Genomic DNA, 19732 nt, shown 5'->3' with positions numbered 1-19732 from the left:
TAGGATGCTGGCCTCCTTCCTGTGGGCTCAGTAAGATGTTCAGAGTGATTGCCACCTTCATGTTCACGTAACTTGGCTCACTGGACAGATGTTGCTATAAAGCAGCAAACTAACACCACCTTCACTTTTGTTATATCTGTTATTCCCCTAGATTTACTAATGTACTAATTGTCTTTAATATACATATTTTCTACCAGAAGCTTTTGACCTAAGGGTCATAATTCGTCTGTCATTGTCTCCAGCAGAAACCTTTCCTGCACGATTAGGTCAGGTTAATCTCTCTGGTTTTATTTCATCCAGAAGGTGAAGTTTCTCCTATTTAGCTCGTAAGAGGTGGGCCCTGAGGTGATTCTACTTACAAGAGTGTTGCTGTATTAATTAATACCAGCATTCTAGTTGTTTTTTGTTTGTGTGCTAATCTTTTTCTTGCTTTTCCTGTTCAGCAGACCTACTCCAGTGAAGTCCATTGTGTTGAAGAGATTCTGAAGGTGAGCTTATTGTTATTATTTCTCGCTTAAAGAAATACTTAAGTAGGCAGACATATATTCATTTTCTTTGACTTCAATGAACAGTTGCCATTCTGAACTCCTTTAAACAGCTTCTCCCCTCATACCTCCCAAAGCAAAATAAACCAGAATAATAACAAAGGGAGTCTTAGGACATTATTGAACTATCTGACAGATTTTAATTGAAATGAAGTCTACAAACTGCGAGGCATTTGGACCAGAGTCTTACGACATCTCCCTTAAGCTTTTCTGGCTGTCTGTAGAGACCCTGGAGAATTGCTCACCTCCCAGAGAGTAGATGCCCTGTGTTGCTGCAGCAGGGGGCACCAGGGGTTAAGTAGTGCTTGGTTTTCACCTCTTGGTGTTTTATAGGTGACACTTTATATGTTTGGCCTTATCGTCAGTGAGACCATGAATTTTTAAAGAGATAAAAAGAAAAATAGTAGAAAGTAAATGGACATCTTTACACCTACCTTGAAAGGGTTATTTTTTGCTCTTGTTGATTGAGACCATGCCAGGAACATTTGTGCTGCTTCTACAAATACATCATTGAATCCATTATCCATTTGTTCAGTTTTCCTTGCACGAGGATGACAGATTCCTTTTAGAATTCAGTTCCAGGAAAATAAATAAATTCTCCTGATGAACCGGCTTGCTTTCTTTTTATCAGAGAAGAATTATGTAAACTGTTATGTGTCCCATTTTGGCTTTAACTTCCAGGAAATCTAGAGCTAAATTTAATGCTCAAATACAGTAATTGTAATGACTGAGAGTTTTGTTTATTTCTCATTCCTCCTCTGTGGCTCTTAATTTTCTTCCATGTCACTTTTAATGATACTCTTACTTTACCTTTTGCTATAAGGTTTCTGATTTTTGTTTTCTGTTTTTTTTTGGAAGTAGGAGAGATATGACACATGTACCTATTAATTTTTATCCCCACTGCATACTTTTTCCTCAAAATATGCTTACCCAATTTTTTCCTTTAAGTTTTCATTGCAAAGTATTAAGTGAGGTGGTGCTGAAACCAGTAATTAAGTATATTGGTTACCTTCTCATTTGTGCAATTTTTGACAAAGGTGGTATCTAGCCAGATGTTTGGAAAACAGTTCCATTATTTTTGTCTTACAATCTTCGGTATCCTACTTTTGTAGTTAGAGTTTTCTAAGAAAGAAATACCTCTAAGGAAACATACTTTGTATTGCTGAAAATGAGAAATTTTTGCCAACCAGCAAGTAAGATTAATAATAAGATATCTTGATCAAGCTTTTGTTTTATCCTCTCCCTCTGGTATTTCTGAAATTCTTTGGTAAGATGAGTCATAAAAGAAACTAACGACTTAGTTATGAAATAATAGCCTTAGCATTTTCTCTGAAATTGTGTGTGATTTGTTCCATGGTTATTTCAAAAGTAAATGCAACAATGTAGATTAGTTGTCTCCTGCATGTGTCAAATGCTTCTGTTAACGTTTTGATGTGTTAATATATGACTTGTTGAGTCCTTTATGTAAGGTGATAGTACTAGAACATCAGGCAAGCATTTTTAATTTAATAAACTCGTCCATCCTCCCTCCCCTCTCAGCCAACATCACTTTAATGAGTTCTTGCTTACCTGGAAATGCTTGAAAGTCGATGGTTAATGCGAGCCACAGGTGAGTGTTTTCACTTGGAAGTCTTAAAGAGAGAGAGTAAATCGCAGGATGTCCTGGACTGAAGAGGGGCATGGGTCTCTGCTTTGTGGAGACTTAGAATCTGTCCCCTTCTCTTCTCTTTTGGGGCCTCAGTTAAGTCACATGTACTCCTTGGACTTCAGTTTCCTCACGGGTAAAATGAAGGCCCTGGGCTGGTAGATAGTAGATGACTCTGGGGTCAAATCCAGCTCTCACTCTCTGATGTAGATCCAGATACTTCCCTCTGCCTCATGGTTCCTGTTCTTATCTCCTACCAGTAATTTATGAAGATTGCCAGGAATCCTAACACAGATCTTTCTGATGGGCAATAGAAGCAGTAAATAGTTCCCTAAAGGAGAAAATCAATCATAGACGATAGTGTTTGGTTCTCTGGTGGAAATGTTAAGAGTCTCAGTGTTTTACTGAAGGGGCATTGGTGGCCTGTGACTTGTGCAGACTGGCAGGGTAAGAAGGTAGCAGGCAACACTACCAGCAACCAGGAAATTGGTCATGCACAAGGGTCCAGATGGGGATGGTGCCCTCAGTGGGTGTATGGAAACGGCTCAGGTTTTCTACAGCCTGGACAGCCTTTTGGGGCAGTTAATGCAGTGCTTGTAGACATTATCTCAGTGCAACATTCCAGTGACACTGGTACAACGAGTGGTAGCATTGTACCACTCGTTGTACCAGTGTCACTGGAATGTTCATTTATTCAGCAAATACCCGTGAAGATGCATATACTTTTCTAGGCACTGGGGTGCCGTGTGAATAAGAGTCCTTCCTCTTGTGGAGACCGTAGTGGGGAAGATAAATATATAATAAAATGTCAGTTGTTGATAAGCACTATGAGTCATATAGCAGGCAAGTGATTGGAGGAAAAGGCAGAGGAAAGAGTGCAGAAGCCTCGAGGTGGGAACAGGTTGGTGTATTAGAAAAACAGCGATAACTAGACAGAGTGTCTAGAGCAAAATGAGCAGGGTGGAGAGTGGGGAGGAGATAGCAGCTGTGGCACCTGGAAGGCCAGGAGTGAAGCAGGTGCTAAGTGATTTACCCCCATTCACGTGATAAGTCATTGTTAAAGTAGGGAGTGAATTCAGGGCCCTGCAATTCTGGGCACCCTCCTCTCCTTATGGCCCCAATTCTCGTAAGGCCTAACTTCCCCTAGTAAGCTGAGCATTTAGGGAAGTGTATAAATTCTTTCACACTATCAGCAAACCACTTAAGGCCTGAAAGAGTTTATGCACTTTCCAACTGCCTAATTTAATAGCCGGGGCAGCGTTAGGCATTGAGAGTACAATAGATATTTCCTGGGAATCATTGGTGACTAAAAGTCATAGACACCATTGGGATTCTATAAAGAAATTCTTGGAAGACAGAAGGATGATACTTTCAGACACCTTTGCAATTACTACAAGTTTTTACATCATAATGTTCTCATGGTCCCATACCTTAGAGTATAGTCAAATAAATAAAACAACAGGAAACTCTTTGGTGCAGTATTAAAATTCTTTAAAAACTAGGCTTTTAATTTTTTAAGTGCTTTCTCTGACCGTGTATTCCAGCACTTTATGCTCTGAAAAATAAGTGGTCTTCGTCCACCTCTTCCTGAGAACTAAGGCTCAGAGAGCTCAAACTCCTCAGGCGGACCTGACCAGCAGGGTCAGAGTTAAGATCCAATCTGGGTCCCTGGCTCCAGAGCTGCTACTCTTTCCATTATACTTTAGTATAGAATTCCTCTTTTGTACTGAACAAAAGATGGTTAGTCAAGTGAGCAAGGGCATGATATCACCTTTAACAAAAATTACTCGAGCCAGCATCGGTTACTTTGCTTGTCACTGTGCCAGGTCATTTCTGTCTGTTCTGAGGTTCTAGCAACCCGGAGGGCGGCTGTGGGGAAGGGCAGGGAAGATGTGCGCAGAGGTGGGGAATGGGGATGCTTGCCCAGCTCCATCTCCAGTTGTTGCAAGGATCAGATGGCATTTCTGTGGTGATGGAGAGGTTGGTCAGCACTTGGAAAAAAGCACAGTGTGTAATGTAAAATAGATAGCTAGTGGGAAGCAGCTGCATAGCACAGGGATATCAGCTCGGTGCTTTGTGACTACCTCCAGAGGTGGGATAGGGAGGGTGGGAGGGAGGGAGATGCAAGACGGAAGAGATATGGGGATACATGTATATGTATAACTGATTCACTTTGTTATAAAGCAGAAACTAACACACCATTGTAAAGCAATTATACTCCAATAAAGATGTTAAAAAAAAAAAACCACAGTGTGTTGTACAGGTGAGGTAACATAGTGTTATCTGGGGTCCCCAGTGTGCTGATGGAGGGTTACTTGTCAATCTTAAGCCAGTTTGCCTGGCAGGTCTGACACACGTGGGGATGGACTTCTTTCTCTCAGACTCCAGCGCAAAGGGGCCATTCCCTGTGCTTTCAGCCATTGGCTTCCTGGGGGACCTGATCCTGTCATTTTAGACCTTGTTTTTCTCAGCTGTAAAAGGAAGGGGCTGACGTTAATCTCCAGTGCCATTTTAGCTCTTCAACAAAGTGTGTGTGCGTGTGCATATTTGCGATTAGACACCTTTAATATGACATTTTGTTTTCCAGCAAGTGAATGTGCTTAGAAAAAAGAACTCATGTCAAGATAAATATATTAATTGGGAAGATATAGAAATCTCGCTTCCACGAAAACAGTGAATAGAAATGAAACTTCTGTTAATGAAAAGGGACGGTCACTTTTTAAGGCCTTCTCTGCAAAAGTTCTTATGTACTAATAATGTGTATCAGGGAAGGGTCAAATCCATTAAAACTCTCCCAAGTGGAACAAGTGACCTGAATTACTTGTTTGCTTAAGTCAAACAGGAAAGTTCTTCTTCCTTTGAACTTAAATAATTCCAGGAAATGCAATAAAGAAGCTGAGAGAGAAAGAAAGCATTGAGACAGGACTGAGTTTTCATAGTTACACAAACTCTGGTAATACCTACTACCGTTTTTATGCTTCATGCTGCTCAGAGTGTTAAGACCATTCCTGTTCTATGCTCTTGTTTTTCTTCTTCGAACTGATTTCTTTTCAGTTCTGTTTGTTGGAGAGCTTCAGCTTTTGAACATAGCCCACCAAGTAGGAGCTTTTTTAAAAAGTAAATGAAATAACTTTTAAGATTTCACTTTTCATTTACCATCACTCCACTCTACATTCAGTTTAAAAAGTTAACTTAAATAGCAATAAATGTTCTATTTATAATTTACCTTTTCTTCCCGTTGCAAATCTCTTTCCAGGAAATGACCCATTCATGGCCTCCTCCTTTGACAGCAATACACACGCCTAGTACAGCTGAGCCCTCCAAATTTCCTTTTCCCGCAAAGGTAATTCCTTACAAGTCTAGCAGGCACTGCATCCACACCAGTGACAAGTGTGAAGTATCGCTGTGTGCCAGATTAATCAAGTAGTATTTGTTGAACTCTTTAGAGATTAGGTTAATATTGCAATTAATTTAGCTACTAAAGTGCTTCCTAATGCTTTCAAATACTTCACTCTCCAATTATGTCAGTAAGAACATCTTACATTTGTATAGGGTTTTGTAGCTTATGAAAGTATTCAGGACTTTACAATAAATTCATTTTTGAGGTTCTTTACCTTAGAAGAGGGACACGGAGGTGCAGGAGAATTAAGTGAGGTAGGGTGTCTGCTTCCTAGTTCAGGACTTAGATACGTTACAGATACACATTTACACTTGTCATACCTCCTACATTTTCTTAAAGTTTAATGCAATCAGCTGCATTCGTGATGGTTTTAATAGCAAGGTGAACTGCCTACTCGCACATTTCTGTTAAAGTATTTGTGAACAGTATATTAACAACACTGTCACCTCGCCTTTTCTACTTTTGGATAACATTCAGAATATAAAAATATCACCTTCAGATCTGTGTTCAGTCCAACCTGTTACACATGCACATTGTTAATATATTATCACTCTCCTTTTCCATGATGTCATTGAGGTTTTATCTACCCAAACCAGAATTTACCATGTTAGATACTTTACACATTTTCTAATGATAGTTTTTTTCTCAAAAAATGTAATTTATTATTATTGATTTTAAGGTAAAACATTATACTTTGTGTTGAAAATCCTTGACACCAAAGGAAGAATAAACTTTAGGAAACAACAGAAGCAATGCAACCTATTTTATTAAAAATTAGATGTATCAATATTTATCAGATTTAACAGTGATGCAACCTTGGATTTATAAACCTTAATATTTTATTAACTAGAGATTTTTATTTTTCTTTCTAGGATTCTCAGCATATCAGTTCTGCAGCCCTAAACCAAAGTAAGTAAATATGTGGAACTGATTATTGCATTGGAGAACAAAGCATGTTTTTACTGTTTTAATGTAGAAAACATTAATGAAAAATGCTCCAGCAGAGATGAAGTCTTCCTACGGTTAAAGAATAGGAAGGAAGGGCAAACATAAAGCTGTTCTTTAGGTGGAGTTTCAGATTATTGCAAAGAGTTAACGAAGATGTCTTAGTAAAGTACCTAACAAATAAAATATAATTTGGTATTACCTCACATATGATAAATATCTTGAGAGTGACTCTAAATGCACTGTTACCCAGGAATTGTATATAAGAATAGATTGGGGTATTTTGTGTGTTTCTTGTATTTATTTTAAACAAAACCAAGAAATTTTTATAAGGAAGAGAGCACATAGTTTCTCTAGACCTTCTATATGTATTTGTCGTGTAATTCTTTTTTTGGTTCCTTTTAATGGATTGTAAATACTTGAGAATTCAGTGGGAAACAGAAGAAAGCTAACTGGATCCAGCCTTTCTCTTTATCAGTAACCTCTCGGTTCATTAAATTCTTTGTGTTCCAACTACATGCAAGGCATTTCAGGCCTTACAAAAATGACTCGTGTCTTTGCAATCATTTAGTTCATCAACATATGGTGAGTGCCCAAGTTACGAAGTGTTAGTCTTCAAAGGATAGGGAGACCAAAGTAGGGTGCGTGGTGTGCATATATGTGTTGGGAGAAGATTGCTCATAGATATTCCATAGAGGTGACTCTTCTTGAAATATCTCCACCTTAGTCTTTTTCCTCACTTGTGTTTTTCCCTTGATTATCCTGTTGTTTAAATTGCAAGGATATGAGGAGAGTAAAAAAGATGAGAAAAACAAGAAATGAAATAATCTTCCTCTAGAACAGGGATAGGCACACTATAGCCTGAGAGTCAAATCTGTTGTACAGCTAGTTTTTGTAAAGAAGGTTTTATTAGGACACAGCCGTGCTCATTCATTTATTATTATGCCACAAGGTATGGCATGCAAAGTCTAAAATATTTACTATCAGACCTTTACAGAAAATGTTTGCTGCCCCCTGCTCTAGAAGTACTGAATAAGACTTTGCAAATAACTCCTAACTAATTTCCCCCAGAGACTTCCCTGGCAGTCCAATGGTTAAGACTCCGTGCTTCCACTGCAGGAGGCACATGTTCGATCCCTGGTCAGGGAATGAAGATCCTGTATGCTGTGTGATGTGGCCAAAAATAAATAATAATAATAAAAGTAAATAAATTTCCCCCAAATGCAGAGAGATAAGCCTGATCATCTTGCACAGTATTGGGGAGACTGGGAAATCTTTTTTTCTCAACATCTTGGCAGCCTATCCAAAGATAGATAACGGGTGAAGTGGCATAAGTCTGCAGGTGGGTCACCAGCTCAGCTGTGGGCAGGATTGCTGTGCGTTCCTTTACCTCTTGCCCTTCACCCCACCCCCAAATTTGCTAGGGCTGCCAGTCATGCAGATTATATGCCTTCCACTGAATTACTTACAGCTTGCATGATTGCTACCTCCTGGTTTAGAAAGACCCTGTAATCCTTTAAACTGTCTGATTTCTCCTTTTAGCAAAATATAGTTGAACATGAGCTGGTAAGCACTTTCTTCGCCAGGGGTGGTGGCCCTCCAGGCCTGTGGAATAGTGTAGGCTGATTCCTCCTTGCCCTGATGAGAAGTTTTCAGACACTGGCAGGTCTCCTGTAGGTCTTGGCTCAGCAGATGCTTACCTTGGGGTCTTCTATGCTGCTGCTGGAAACCCTTTTTACCTCTGTGAGAATGTGGCCTTTGGGGGGCCTAGTTGGATCCTGGAGGGGTCTGGTTGTTGTATGTTGGATGAAGAAGGAATGGAGTGTGTGCAGATAAAGCTTTCAGAAAAGTGGAGTGTGACATATATTTCTCAAAGTATGCCCAGCAAGATAATTCAAATTTCTCGAAAAATTGTGGTTTTTTGAATAAACGAATGGGGGCTGTTGAATAGTGGGGGGATGGGTGGGAGCACAGTGGGCCAAGGACAGAGTCTATAAAAGAGAGTGCTAGCAAATCACGAATAGATATGTGACGTGAAACCAGGTGAGGGTGACTGCAGCCCCATCCTAGTGCTTCTACAAGGGAGCCCCGCCAGCTGACAGTCTGTAGAGAATGAAGTATAGGGATTTTACTTGTATGTCCCAGTATTTATGTTCGCATGTGCAAAAAACACGGCTGCCTAAGGATTACCAGAGCCTCGTTGAGCTTAGGACCGGGTCAAGATGACTGTGTAGGAGTACATGTGAATGTACTTTAGCCCCTCTAATTTGTAGTGCCAGCCCTAGCTTGCTAGCCAGAAGGGCAAGCAATTTAAAAATATCATATAAGAGCTGCTGCCACCATGAGGATAAAGCGTTTAATTGCAAATATTCAAGGGCCTCCACATGACATTAGTGGTCACTCTCCTCACCCCTGTCTGAAAGGCACCCGTATTTCCATTCCCCTTCTGCTTCAGGTCCGTATTACCTCAGGCCTAGACAAACACAGCCTCCCAGCTGGTCTGCAGCCTCCACACTTAACATTTCCCATTCCTTTCTAGGTTACATCAGGTAGCACCCACAGGTTAATCTTTCTGAGGAATAGCTGCATCGTGCTTTGGAGATGTCTCATTCCCTGACAACTGAAGTTTTAACATCCTATTGTGGCACTCAGAGCCCTCTAAAATCTGACTTCCCTGGTCCCCCCATGCTGCCCACCACACATTCTGCACCCCAGCCTTCCCTTCTCATAATCTGTACCATTTCAACTCCTCCCATGTTCAACCTTTGCTCACTGTCTCTTCTGCCTGAAGGCCTTCCCCACCCTCATCTCCCTCTTGCCAGCAGTCATTCTGTCAAAATCTCACCTATCCTTTGTGACACAATTAATTTTGTTTCTTTTCTAATTTGCCGCCTTTTGTCATGACCAACAGAGTGACCAATCTGTAGATTCCTGGGACAGTTCATTTAGATGATTGATTTTCGTGCTGATTTTGCATTGCCTAGGGTTGTAGATAACACGTGCCTGTTTGATGTCCCTCAGTCAGCTGTACACTCATCGAGGACGGGGTCAGATGCCTTGAACATGTTGGTGTCTAATAGGCAGTTGGTAAATAGCAGTTGAATAAACGAATGGGGGCTGTTGAATAGTGGGGGGATGGGTGGGAGCACAGTGGGCCAAGGACAGAGTCTATAAAAGAGAGTGCTAGCAAATCACGGATAGATATGTGACGTGAAACCAGGTGAGGGTGACTGCAGCCCCATCCTAGTGCTTCCACAAGGGAGCCCCGCCAGCTGACAGCAAGGAGAGTCTCCTGCCCATGGCAGTGTGGTCGGCGTGCCGGTTGGCGCTTTCAAAGTGTGTTCGCTCATTTTAGGGCTTTCCAGTTCTGCGCAAGCCCTCTCTCTAGACGTAACATAAATGTTATTTTATAAGCAGTGTATAGCACTCTGGTTGACATAATTTAAGTATACTGAGTGTTTAGGTTAAAGTAGGGGGACAGCAAAAAAAGAAGGAATTTATAGCTAACGGTCTCATGAATTTGTCATTGTTCTCCTCTGATCATTTTTCCCTCACTCACAGAACAATATGATACATCTTCAAAAACCCACAGTAATTCTCAGCAGGGAACATCGTAAGTAAAATTCTTTTTTTTATTAAAAGTTTATAATATAACATTGTAATTTCCCATGTAAATCTGTTGCCTAGATTTTTTTTCCTCCTTGCTTTCAAGTAATGACTCATAAAATACTGCTGCAGTGTAAAGGGAGGAAATGACCAACATTTCTATTTGGATTAAATTCTCCTGTTGAAGGTTTAGGAACCTTAAGATTTTGCTAAGGAGTTTTCTCAAAAAGAAAGGCATTTGAGCCATTATTTACATCTTAACTGTGGAAAATAGAAGGTTTTAGCTTTATAAATTTCAGTCTTAAATAGTTTTAGCTTGTGGAAACAAATTTCGGGGGATGTGCACAATTTCAGACTTTCTGCCACTTTTTTGGCCTAGTTTTAACTAATAAAGAGTGAGTCTTACTGCCCAGCTGTGCTTTATTAAGGCCAAGTAAGTCCAGATATATTTTGGGTTTTTGGAACAGTTGAAACTACATAGTAAAGACTTTTAAACCAGCATTTTGACCCAATTTGTCATTTCTTGGTGGTATTGAACTAGTATTTCTTTCTTTTCATGACTAGCAGTGGTTCAGGGACTAAGTGAGGAGGCCTTTCTCTCCTCAGTATTTGATCAGTTACTAACACAGAGTTGCTAGTTTCTGAGGATTTCAGGTTCAAGCTCCAGCTTTCTTCTATTTTCGAGGCATAGGATTTGTTCCGTGTATTTTGGGAGGGGGTGTTGCTGTGGACTGAATATTTTAAAAACTGTACAGTTGAGGCAAAGAGGTTCTTTTATCTCCTCACCATGACTGAATATGGAACGGGGTTAAATCACTGTTCCTAAGTGCCAAGTCCTTGATGCAATTGTTTTCACATCTCCACAGCAAAGTAAGAAAAAATAACGATTTGTTGTTGTTGTTAACAAGATAAATTTATTGGGAGTTCCCTGGAGGTCCAGTAGTTAGTTAGGACAGTGCGCTTTCACTGTGGAGGGTACGGGTTTGATCGCTGGTCAGGGAACTAAGATCCCGCAAGCTGTGCGGCACGGCCAAAAACAAAAAAATAAAAAATTTTTTAAAAAGATAAGTTTATTATAGTTTGAAGGATGGATTTTTGTATGTGTAATAAAAATCTGTTTCATTTGTGGTTCTGGCTGATGGTGAGGTTTTGCTTATTTTTACTGTCCTTTACTAGAAAAAAAAAATTAACCCCATGTTATTCTTTGCCTGTTTCTTTTTTGGCCTTTTCTTTTTTCCCCTTTCATTTTGTTAAAAAAAATTTTTTTACCCTTGAGTTCTGAAAGTCTAGAATCACCGACTTAGCTTAACCAACGACCTCTTCCTCTAAATATAATCTATCTGATGCCTGGTGGAGAATAGACAGGACGGTGCCAAGGACCACACTTACAATAATTGTGTGGACTCTCTGTGACTTCCCCAAGGGTTTACACCTTGTGCTGTTTGTGATGGTTGATAGTAAAGCTGTTTAGACCATAAGAGGCCCCGGCTGATGGTCTTTGGCGGGGGCAGCAAGGAAAGGGGAGCTGAGAGCATCCCACTTGGCAATAAGAACAGAAAGGAGGAGCTCCCTGGGGAATGAGCGGGTGGAAGCAGTGGCACCAAAGGGAGGAAGTGGCTGTGTCCCTGGGAAGTGTGTGTAGAGGAAGAAAGGCAGCTGGGTCTGATCTGGGCCCGGGCAGGCCAAAGCTGCAGCCTCCCACACCAACTTTCATCAGCTTTCCTACGAGGTAGTTGATAGGGATTAGGACCATTTTCTGTGACAATTTTTCTACTCAGAGAAATGGGTGGTTCTCCTGATTTAAGTGAGTTAAACCATTGAAGTCAGAGGTGCCTGCAAGTTTATATGCTCATATATTGTGACATATGTAGTGTTTTCTAGATAAAAACTATTGGTTTACGCTATATAAAATTACCTAGAGGGGGGAACTTCCCTGGTGGCGCAGTGGTTAAGAATCCGCCTGCCAGTGCAGGGGACACAGGTTCGAGCCTTGATCCGGAAAGATCCCACATGCCACGGAGCAACTAAGCCCTGTGCACCACAACTACTGAGCCTGCGTTCTAGAGCCAGTGAGCCACAATTACTGAAGCCCTCGCGCCTAGAGCCCGTGCTCCGCAACAAGAGACGCCACCGCAATGAGAAGCCCGCAACGAAGAGTGGTCACCGCTCGTCTCAACTAGAGAAAGCCCGCGTGTAGCAACAAAGAATCAACACAACCAAAAATAAAATAAATTAATTAAAAAAATTTCTCTTAAAAAAATTATCTAGAGGGAATTCCCTGGCGGTCCAGTGGTTAGGATTCTGCGCTGTCACTGCTGGGGCCTGGGTTCGATCCCTGGTTGGGGAAATAAGATCCTGCATGGCTGCGCAGTGTGACCAAATTAAAAAAAAAAAATTACCTAGGAAAGGATATTTGTTTTGATCCTAATAAACTTGGAGAAGGAATGAAAGTAGGGCCTAGTACAGGTGAAGAGGACAAGAGTGATAGAGAAAAGAAGGTAATACTGAGACTGGGTGGATACGAAGGGTTGTGTGTGGTGGGGCTGATGGTATTGATAAGTGCCAAAATGAAATGTACCTATGGGAAAAAGAAATCACTTTTATGGAGCTTGGATGAAAGCAGTGTCCCAATTAATCTGTAGAGTACAGTCGTTGTTTCAGAGTTAGTATGGCACATCTCTTAGTGCTCGAAGGTTAATTTGATCTAGTGTCAGCATTAGGGTTCTTTGACAAGCAGTTAAACTGTTTTGAATGTCACATAGTGTGGCAGGGAGATGGTCTAATGCACTTTGAATGTCAGGAAAGAAAATGTTAATTACAGGGTCATTTGTACTTCGGTTTTAAAAATCCATATAGGTCTTACTGCTTTTTCTTTCAGAGTTACTAGTACTTGGGCCTCCTTACAGAAGCAGAGCAGTACATATAAAAGGGAAAAAGAGGGGCCTGGCACTAGAGAATAAACTGTGGAGAGTCTGTATTAACTCTCACATCTGTCCAGACTTGAGGGCAGGGGACGGTTAGCCAGCTCGTAGAGGATGTAGGTGTGAAAGAAATGTGCTAAATCTGTTACTTTTAATCTCTGTAGTTGAAGCTCTAGTTAATTATCAAATGATGAATTCTTTCTACCAGGTACCTCAGGGAAGTGATAAGCTAGGGATCCAGTGCTATTTGCCTCTAAGTTTGAGCGGGGGTGGGTGGGTGGGAGGGGAATGTTGGTTTAAGGGCTCCTAGCTTTGGAATCCTCTTCCTTTCCACGACTTGGGTCTGTTGAGTTCTCAGGGCAAAGTACCAAAGTATTTCCTTTTTCTGTACAGCTATTACGTCCTTCACGTGATTGTGGATAGTTCCCTTTCTGTACAGTCAAACACAGTGTCCTAATGTCAGTGCTTTTGCCAACCTCTCAAAAGGGATAACGTGTTAATGTTTTAGAAACTATAGAGCAGTTGATGGGCATTATTGTGGCTAACTTCCTTCTCCCTCCCATCCCCTACCCTAGCCCCAAACTGCCAAGTCCTTACTAGATGGTGCCCTCCTTTATGTTTCTTATTTTTGCTTCAGAAATCGTCACTACCTATTTAGACTAAGAGACAGAAATTAGCAGTTATAGCAATTTGGAATTTTTATTACTTACTTGGGAAGTTTCTTTTGAAATGAGGGAAGTATTTGGATGTGAAGATTGGGATTGTCCTGGAAGTGTGACGAGACGGAATGGTGCAAAGTTAATAAAGGCTGGGAAGAGTCTGATACCTTTCTAATGAGCCTGAGTTTTCAACTTTTGCTCAAAGCATTATTTTAAATATCTTGCTAAAAAAACTAAGGAAGACCCAATCTATCAGTTTACTGCAGTATAAAATCATCGCATCAGGACAAGTGTCAGCTGAAATGTCCGAGAATTAAGTCTGAAGAAATGCCTTGCTTGTTCGTTTAAATCATATTTGACCTAAGGAAAAAAGTTTTTTACTTTTCTAGGTAGTTCTTTTTGTCTTATTTTTAAAAGTTGTGCGAGATGCAAACTAGTATATATAGAATGGATAAATAACAAGGTCTTACTGTATAGCACAGGGCACTATATTCAATATCCTGTGATAAACCATAATGGAAAAGAGTATAAAAAAGAATGTGTACTCTGTGTGTGTGTGTGTGTGTGTATATGTATATAACTGAATCATTTTGCTCTACAGAAATTAACACAACAATTATAAATCAACTATAATTTTTTTTAAAAAGTGCTATATGAAGGTGTCTTACCTGGGATCTTTATTTCAATTGACAGCTCTGACTTAAAGTGCTGTTTGCTGATAAATGTATGGTTGAAGTAGCAGAGCTCACCCTAATGGGCAAAACTTATAAATTATTTGTCCTTGAGATTATACCCCTATCCCTTATTAACAGTTCTTCAGCTCTTCTGAAAACAAGTAACAAACATTTGGGCTGGTCAGTAATACATTTGTAGGTCTACATTAAACCTTCAGCTTCTCAGAATGTAAATGGAGATCTTGTTGTTAATAATAATTCTCAGTTCTCAAATATCTGGCATTGCTGGAAAAAGATACACTTTATTTTCACTCCAAACTTAACAAGTGATTGTGAATCCAAAGTTATTGGTATTCATAACTATTTTATTAATCTAAATATAGAAGGAAATGTTCTGTTTGTTTTCAAGAGAAAAAGTAGAGGTGTAAAATGAAAGAGAATAAGGAATATAGCTTTTTTTTTTTTTTTTTTTAGTGAGTTACTATTAGCCATGCTATGGAGAAATGAGAATTTGTAATATTGGATATTGAAGAAATTTTCATGCTTAGGTAAAAGCAAACAAATGGTCATTATGTGCAATGTTTAATCTGCTTATTTCAGAATTATAGTTACTAGGACACATTAAATCAATATTTAGAAAATGCTGAAACTCCCAAATGCAGAATCACCTCCTTTCATGGTAGAATTATAGTCTTTTGGAATAGTCAGTTTAATTCTTGGGGTTCTGGCTTTAGGAGACAATATTCTAGGATCCCTTGCAGGACAATATTTAACTTAACACTGTATACAAATTTATGCCGGAAACTTGCATAATATTGAAGGGATATTTTGGTGAGGCTATGAAATGAAGCATATTTTAAATAATTATAAAAATACTGCTAAGGTGCTGGAAGATCATCTTCTTCAAAGTATTCCTCTTGGAGCTATATATATTTCTTAAATGATGGCTTGAACTACTCTGGGAGCACCCCTTTAGGATAACATATACTTCCGTACTTGGTCTTAGACCAAAGGTCAAATAAAATGGACAAGAAGAATAAATTTATCAAGTGCCTGGTTTATAATAGGTAAGTGTTACGTAAATGGGTTTGCTTATGTTCTACATAAGAAAAGTCATTCTCATCGTTCTTTAACATGCTTTGACCCCAGTTATATAAATATTGGCCTCTGGGCTGGATGCCAGGCTATTTGGAGATACTTCCAAAAATTGCTTCCACTCATCCATTCAGTACATAATTATTAAATACACGCTGTGTGCCCAGTGCTGGTTTAGGTACTTGGGGAAATAGTAGCCAGTGAGACAAAGTCCTTGTCTTCCATGCCTTGTAACTCAATGCGGGTGGCATGTAATACAAACTAGGTGATGTGACAGAGACAGGCTTGAGGAAGCAGGGTTGTTTTTTTTTTTGGGTGGTGTTGATACTTCTGGGAGGCTCAGGAAAGGTCCCTCGGAGAAGGTGACATTTGATCTGGAGCCTGAATGACGAGAGGGAGGCAGATAATACTTGCCACCTTTAAAGGGCCTTGATGGGCTACAGGCTCTGAAGACATTTGAAAACTGCTAGGGAGTAATTCTTATTGGAAGTGACTGCTTTGAAGTATTCATTTGCATCTGGAAAACATGGTTTTAAGGGTGTCCTTAAGAGTCTATTTAAGTCTCATTTTTAATCATGCTGCTAATTTACTACAGTAAGTGACCCCAGATTAATTTAAGCATAGATTGAAAAATTGAGCAAGATGTTTTTATTAGCCCTAAAAGCAGTTGGTACATTCCCCCCACTCTGGGTTGCTGGGTTTCTAAAGCAGCAAGGTGTTGTTTACTTGCACAAGAATTCATATTCTCCCCGTCCATTCCCACCCCTTTCATCCACCCTGCAGAGGCCTCCAAGGCCCTCTATAACCTACCTCTCCACCTCCTCTCCTATACCCCCCCAACACACACACACACACACACACACACACACACACACACACACACACACACACACACAACACACACACACACACACACTCTGGCCACATTGGCCTCTTTGCTCTTTTCTATGCCTTAATCACCCTCCCCATTTCCTGCATTGTGCTCCCTCCTCCTTTCAGGTCCCTCCTTGTATGTCATCCCCTTATCAGTACAGTCTTCCCTAACTACCCTAACTAGAAGAACAACCCACACCCATCCTTTCTCTTTTATGCTTACTTCCCGCTCCCTAGGCTTCTTACCCATTGAGAAAGAATATAGTTTGGTTATTTATCTCCCTTCCCTAGACTCTGAGTGCACAAGAGCAGGGGTTTCTGTCTGCTTAGAGTTGTATCTGTAAAGTCTAGAGCAGGGCCTGGCATATAGTAAGTACTCAGGATAAATGTAGAAGGAAAAACATTGCACATAAACTTGGTTAAATACCTATAAACAATGTTTAATAGAAATATAATTTTCAGCAATAATTTTTCTAGATTTTCTTTCTAGTTGTCCAGAATGTCATCTTATACTAGTACCTTATTTATTGTACTTAATGATTTAATCTTATTTATTAACTTTAACTTTTCCCTCATTTATACTCTTGTGATTTTTCTAATCTTCACTTCATCCATGGAGTTTAAATAATCTTTTATACCTTTGGCTGCAATTTTTGCCTTATCAACTGCTAGGTCATTTACTATAGTGAATCACATACCAAGTCACTTTTCCCTCTGCGCTGTTAGTCCACCATCTCCCGTAGACAGTCTCTCCATTAATTTGAATTCTGCCAACTGCTGTCGCCATTTGGAGAGTCCCCCTTCTATGTTGTGTTATAAGGGATTAAGGTCTGCTTTTTCATTTTTAAAAATTTATTGTATGCGGAGCCCTCTTTCTAACTCATCACCTCCCATCATCTCCTACAAAAAGCATTTGCAGTCCTTATTTCTGCCCTGTATCAAAAAAGGAAAGTATAGGCTTCCCTGGTGGCGCAGTGGTTGAGAGTCCGCCTGTCGATGCAGGGGACACGGGTTCATGCCCCGGTCCGGGAAGATCCCGCATGCCGCGGAGCGGCTGGGCCCGTGAGCCATGGCCGCTGAGCCTGCACGTCCAGAGCCTGTGCTCCACAACGGGAGAGGCCACAGCAGTGAGGGGCCCGCGTACCGCAAAAAAAAAAAAAAAAAAAGGAAAGTATGTTCTCACATGCTCATTAGTGGTTTCTGAAAAGTAGGTATCAGTTTATTTGCCATTTTGAGCACATCTAATACCAGGGTTGTGACTATTAACTGCAAGTTAAGTACCGTGAGCTTGCCTTCACTTGCTCTTTTCCAAATAAAAGGTATGGCCCGATCATAGGAAACGTTAAGCCAAGAAATCAGTGTATTGAAATAGTTTTGGAGTTCTGAATTGAGATGTTACAGAATATTGGCAGTTGAAGCTTTGGGTAAGCCCAGTACGAAGGAGGAATGGAAGAGCAATAAAGGCTTGTCTGGTGTGTCTTCACACAGTAACAACTGGGCTCTGAGTTGCTGAAGCGTGCCTGCCGGAACCTGTGTGCAGCTCTTTCAGCTTTGCAGAACAGCTGTCTGAAGAATGCATTTGTACAAAGGGGTTTGAGGATTGTTTGTAACCTTTAAGTAAGAAGTTTACCTAACTGACAATGTAAAATGTGAAACCTACACGATAGTTCAAAGAGTTGCTTTACCTGAGCATTTGTCTCCTTTTGAACAGTGCCAAGCTAAGCCATATGGTGCCATATGCTTCGAAATAACTGGTTTGCTTGGAGTTTGGAAATGAAATTAGTTATTTAACCAGTTTAAACAGTATATAAAGTTTAAAGTTCATTTACTTTCATAGGAGAAAAATAGTGTATTCATTTTATTCCAGCAGTATAGTTCCTGTTTTCTTTTAAACCAGAGTCTTTCTCTCAGTGGGTTCTGGAACTTAGATTTCATTCCCTCAGTTAGGTTTTCTAACCACTGGTCCTATATTGGCCAGAGCAAGGAGATGGTGTCTGATGGAATGGCTTTTGCATGCAGGCTCTAGCATATACCAGCTTCATGATCTTAGGCCAGTTAGGTGGCTGTTCTGAGCTGTTTCCTCATCCTTAGAATGTGAGGGGTCGATCAGAGTCAGCCCATAGGGTTATGAGTAAAAGCAATGCCTGTTAAGTTCAGATTACATAAAGGGCACAGCTATGTGGTACTGTCACTTATTCAGCAAAAGAGATGCTGTTCATTCAGCCAGCTTCTTAGGGTACCTGCCAAGTTCTAGATAAAGAAAATATGAAGACAAAAATGACTTGATCCTGCTTCAGAAAAGCTTACAGTTGAGTATGTCCCTTGGGTCTTATGTTTCTTGACCTAGGTTTTATTGGTATAAATGAGACTAGATCTAAGAGATTTGCTTCTCTTTTAGTGGGTGCAAAGGGGTTCACCCAGATGTGCTGCAATTTGTCATCTCGACATTGAAAGACCAGTCTATTATATATAGAATATAATATATGAAGTATAGTGTAGTAATTTAGTGATGTGCTTGGCTTCAAATATAATTATTTGTGGCACAGTAGGGGGGTTTTTAGCAACTGATCCATTTAAACATAAAACCTTTACCTGTCATCAGGTTACAAATTTCCCAACTATACAGATCCTTTTTTAAAAAAAAAAAAATTGTGATGGCAATTATGATTAATTTTCTGTATTAACAAAACTTGGTTAAGGTTTTTTTGTTGTTTTTTTAAAATAAATTGCCCCATTTTTTGATGTTCAGAATAAGGGGTTTCTTTTTCTTTATTTTTTCTTTATTTTTTTGGCTGCATTGGGTCTTCATTGCTGCATGCAGCCTTTCTCTAGTTGCAGCAAGTGGGGGCTACTCTTTGTTGCAGGGCACGGGCTTCTTGTTGCAGTGCACGGGCTTCTCATTGCAGTGGCTTCTCGTGGAGCACAGGCTCTAGGCATGTGGGCTTCAGTAGTTGCAGCATGTGGGCTCAGTAGTTGTGGCACACGGGCCCTAGAGTGTGCGGGCTTCAGTAGTTGCGGTGCATGGGTTCAGTAGTTGTGGCTCACAGGCTTTAGAGTGCAGGCTCAGTAGTTGTGGCACATGGGCTTATGTGCTCCGCAGCATGTGGGATCTTCCCGGACCAGGGCTCGAACCCATGTCCCCTGCATTGGCAGGCAGATTCTTAACCACTGTGCCACCAGGGAAGCCCTGGGACAGCATTTTTATGGGCCCTTCTATTCCCTAAGAGCAAGTGGAGCTAAAAGTCAGAACATACACTTTCTGACTTACTGAACATATCTCATATACTTTCTCACTTGAGGAGAGTATATGTACGGAAACTGGGCATTCAATAGCTAAGCAAACAACTTACAAGGTATTTAGTAGTCCGC

General features: G+C 40.4%; 1 protein-coding gene across 12 annotated transcripts in view; it reads left to right on the top strand.

Moving 5' to 3' along the window:
• The window catches only part of AFF1 (ALF transcription elongation factor 1), a 207255-nt gene that overhangs the window by 150571 nt on the left and 36952 nt on the right, over window positions 1-19732 (top strand). For 7 of the 12 annotated variants that reach the window (XM_033413353.2, XM_033413352.2, XM_004283993.3 and 4 more), the window contains 4 exons: window positions 444-488; window positions 5447-5533; window positions 6463-6499; window positions 10097-10148. In XM_033413353.2, the coding sequence (XP_033269244.1) occupies window positions 444-488; window positions 5447-5533; window positions 6463-6499; window positions 10097-10148 (221 nt within the window). Of the gene's footprint in view, window positions 1-443; window positions 489-2084; window positions 2155-5446; window positions 5534-6462; window positions 6500-10096; window positions 10149-19732 lie in introns of those variants that run through there. The other 5 variants (XM_012538307.3, XM_033413354.2, XM_033413363.2 and 2 more) reach the window with 4 other exon arrangements.

Source organism: Orcinus orca, chromosome 4 (genome assembly GCF_937001465.1).
Source record: "Orcinus orca chromosome 4, mOrcOrc1.1, whole genome shotgun sequence".
NCBI classification, from domain to species: Eukaryota; Metazoa; Chordata; class Mammalia; order Artiodactyla; family Delphinidae; genus Orcinus; species Orcinus orca.
Note: the sequence above shows the minus strand (reverse complement) of the source record. Positions and strands in the feature narration are given on the sequence as shown.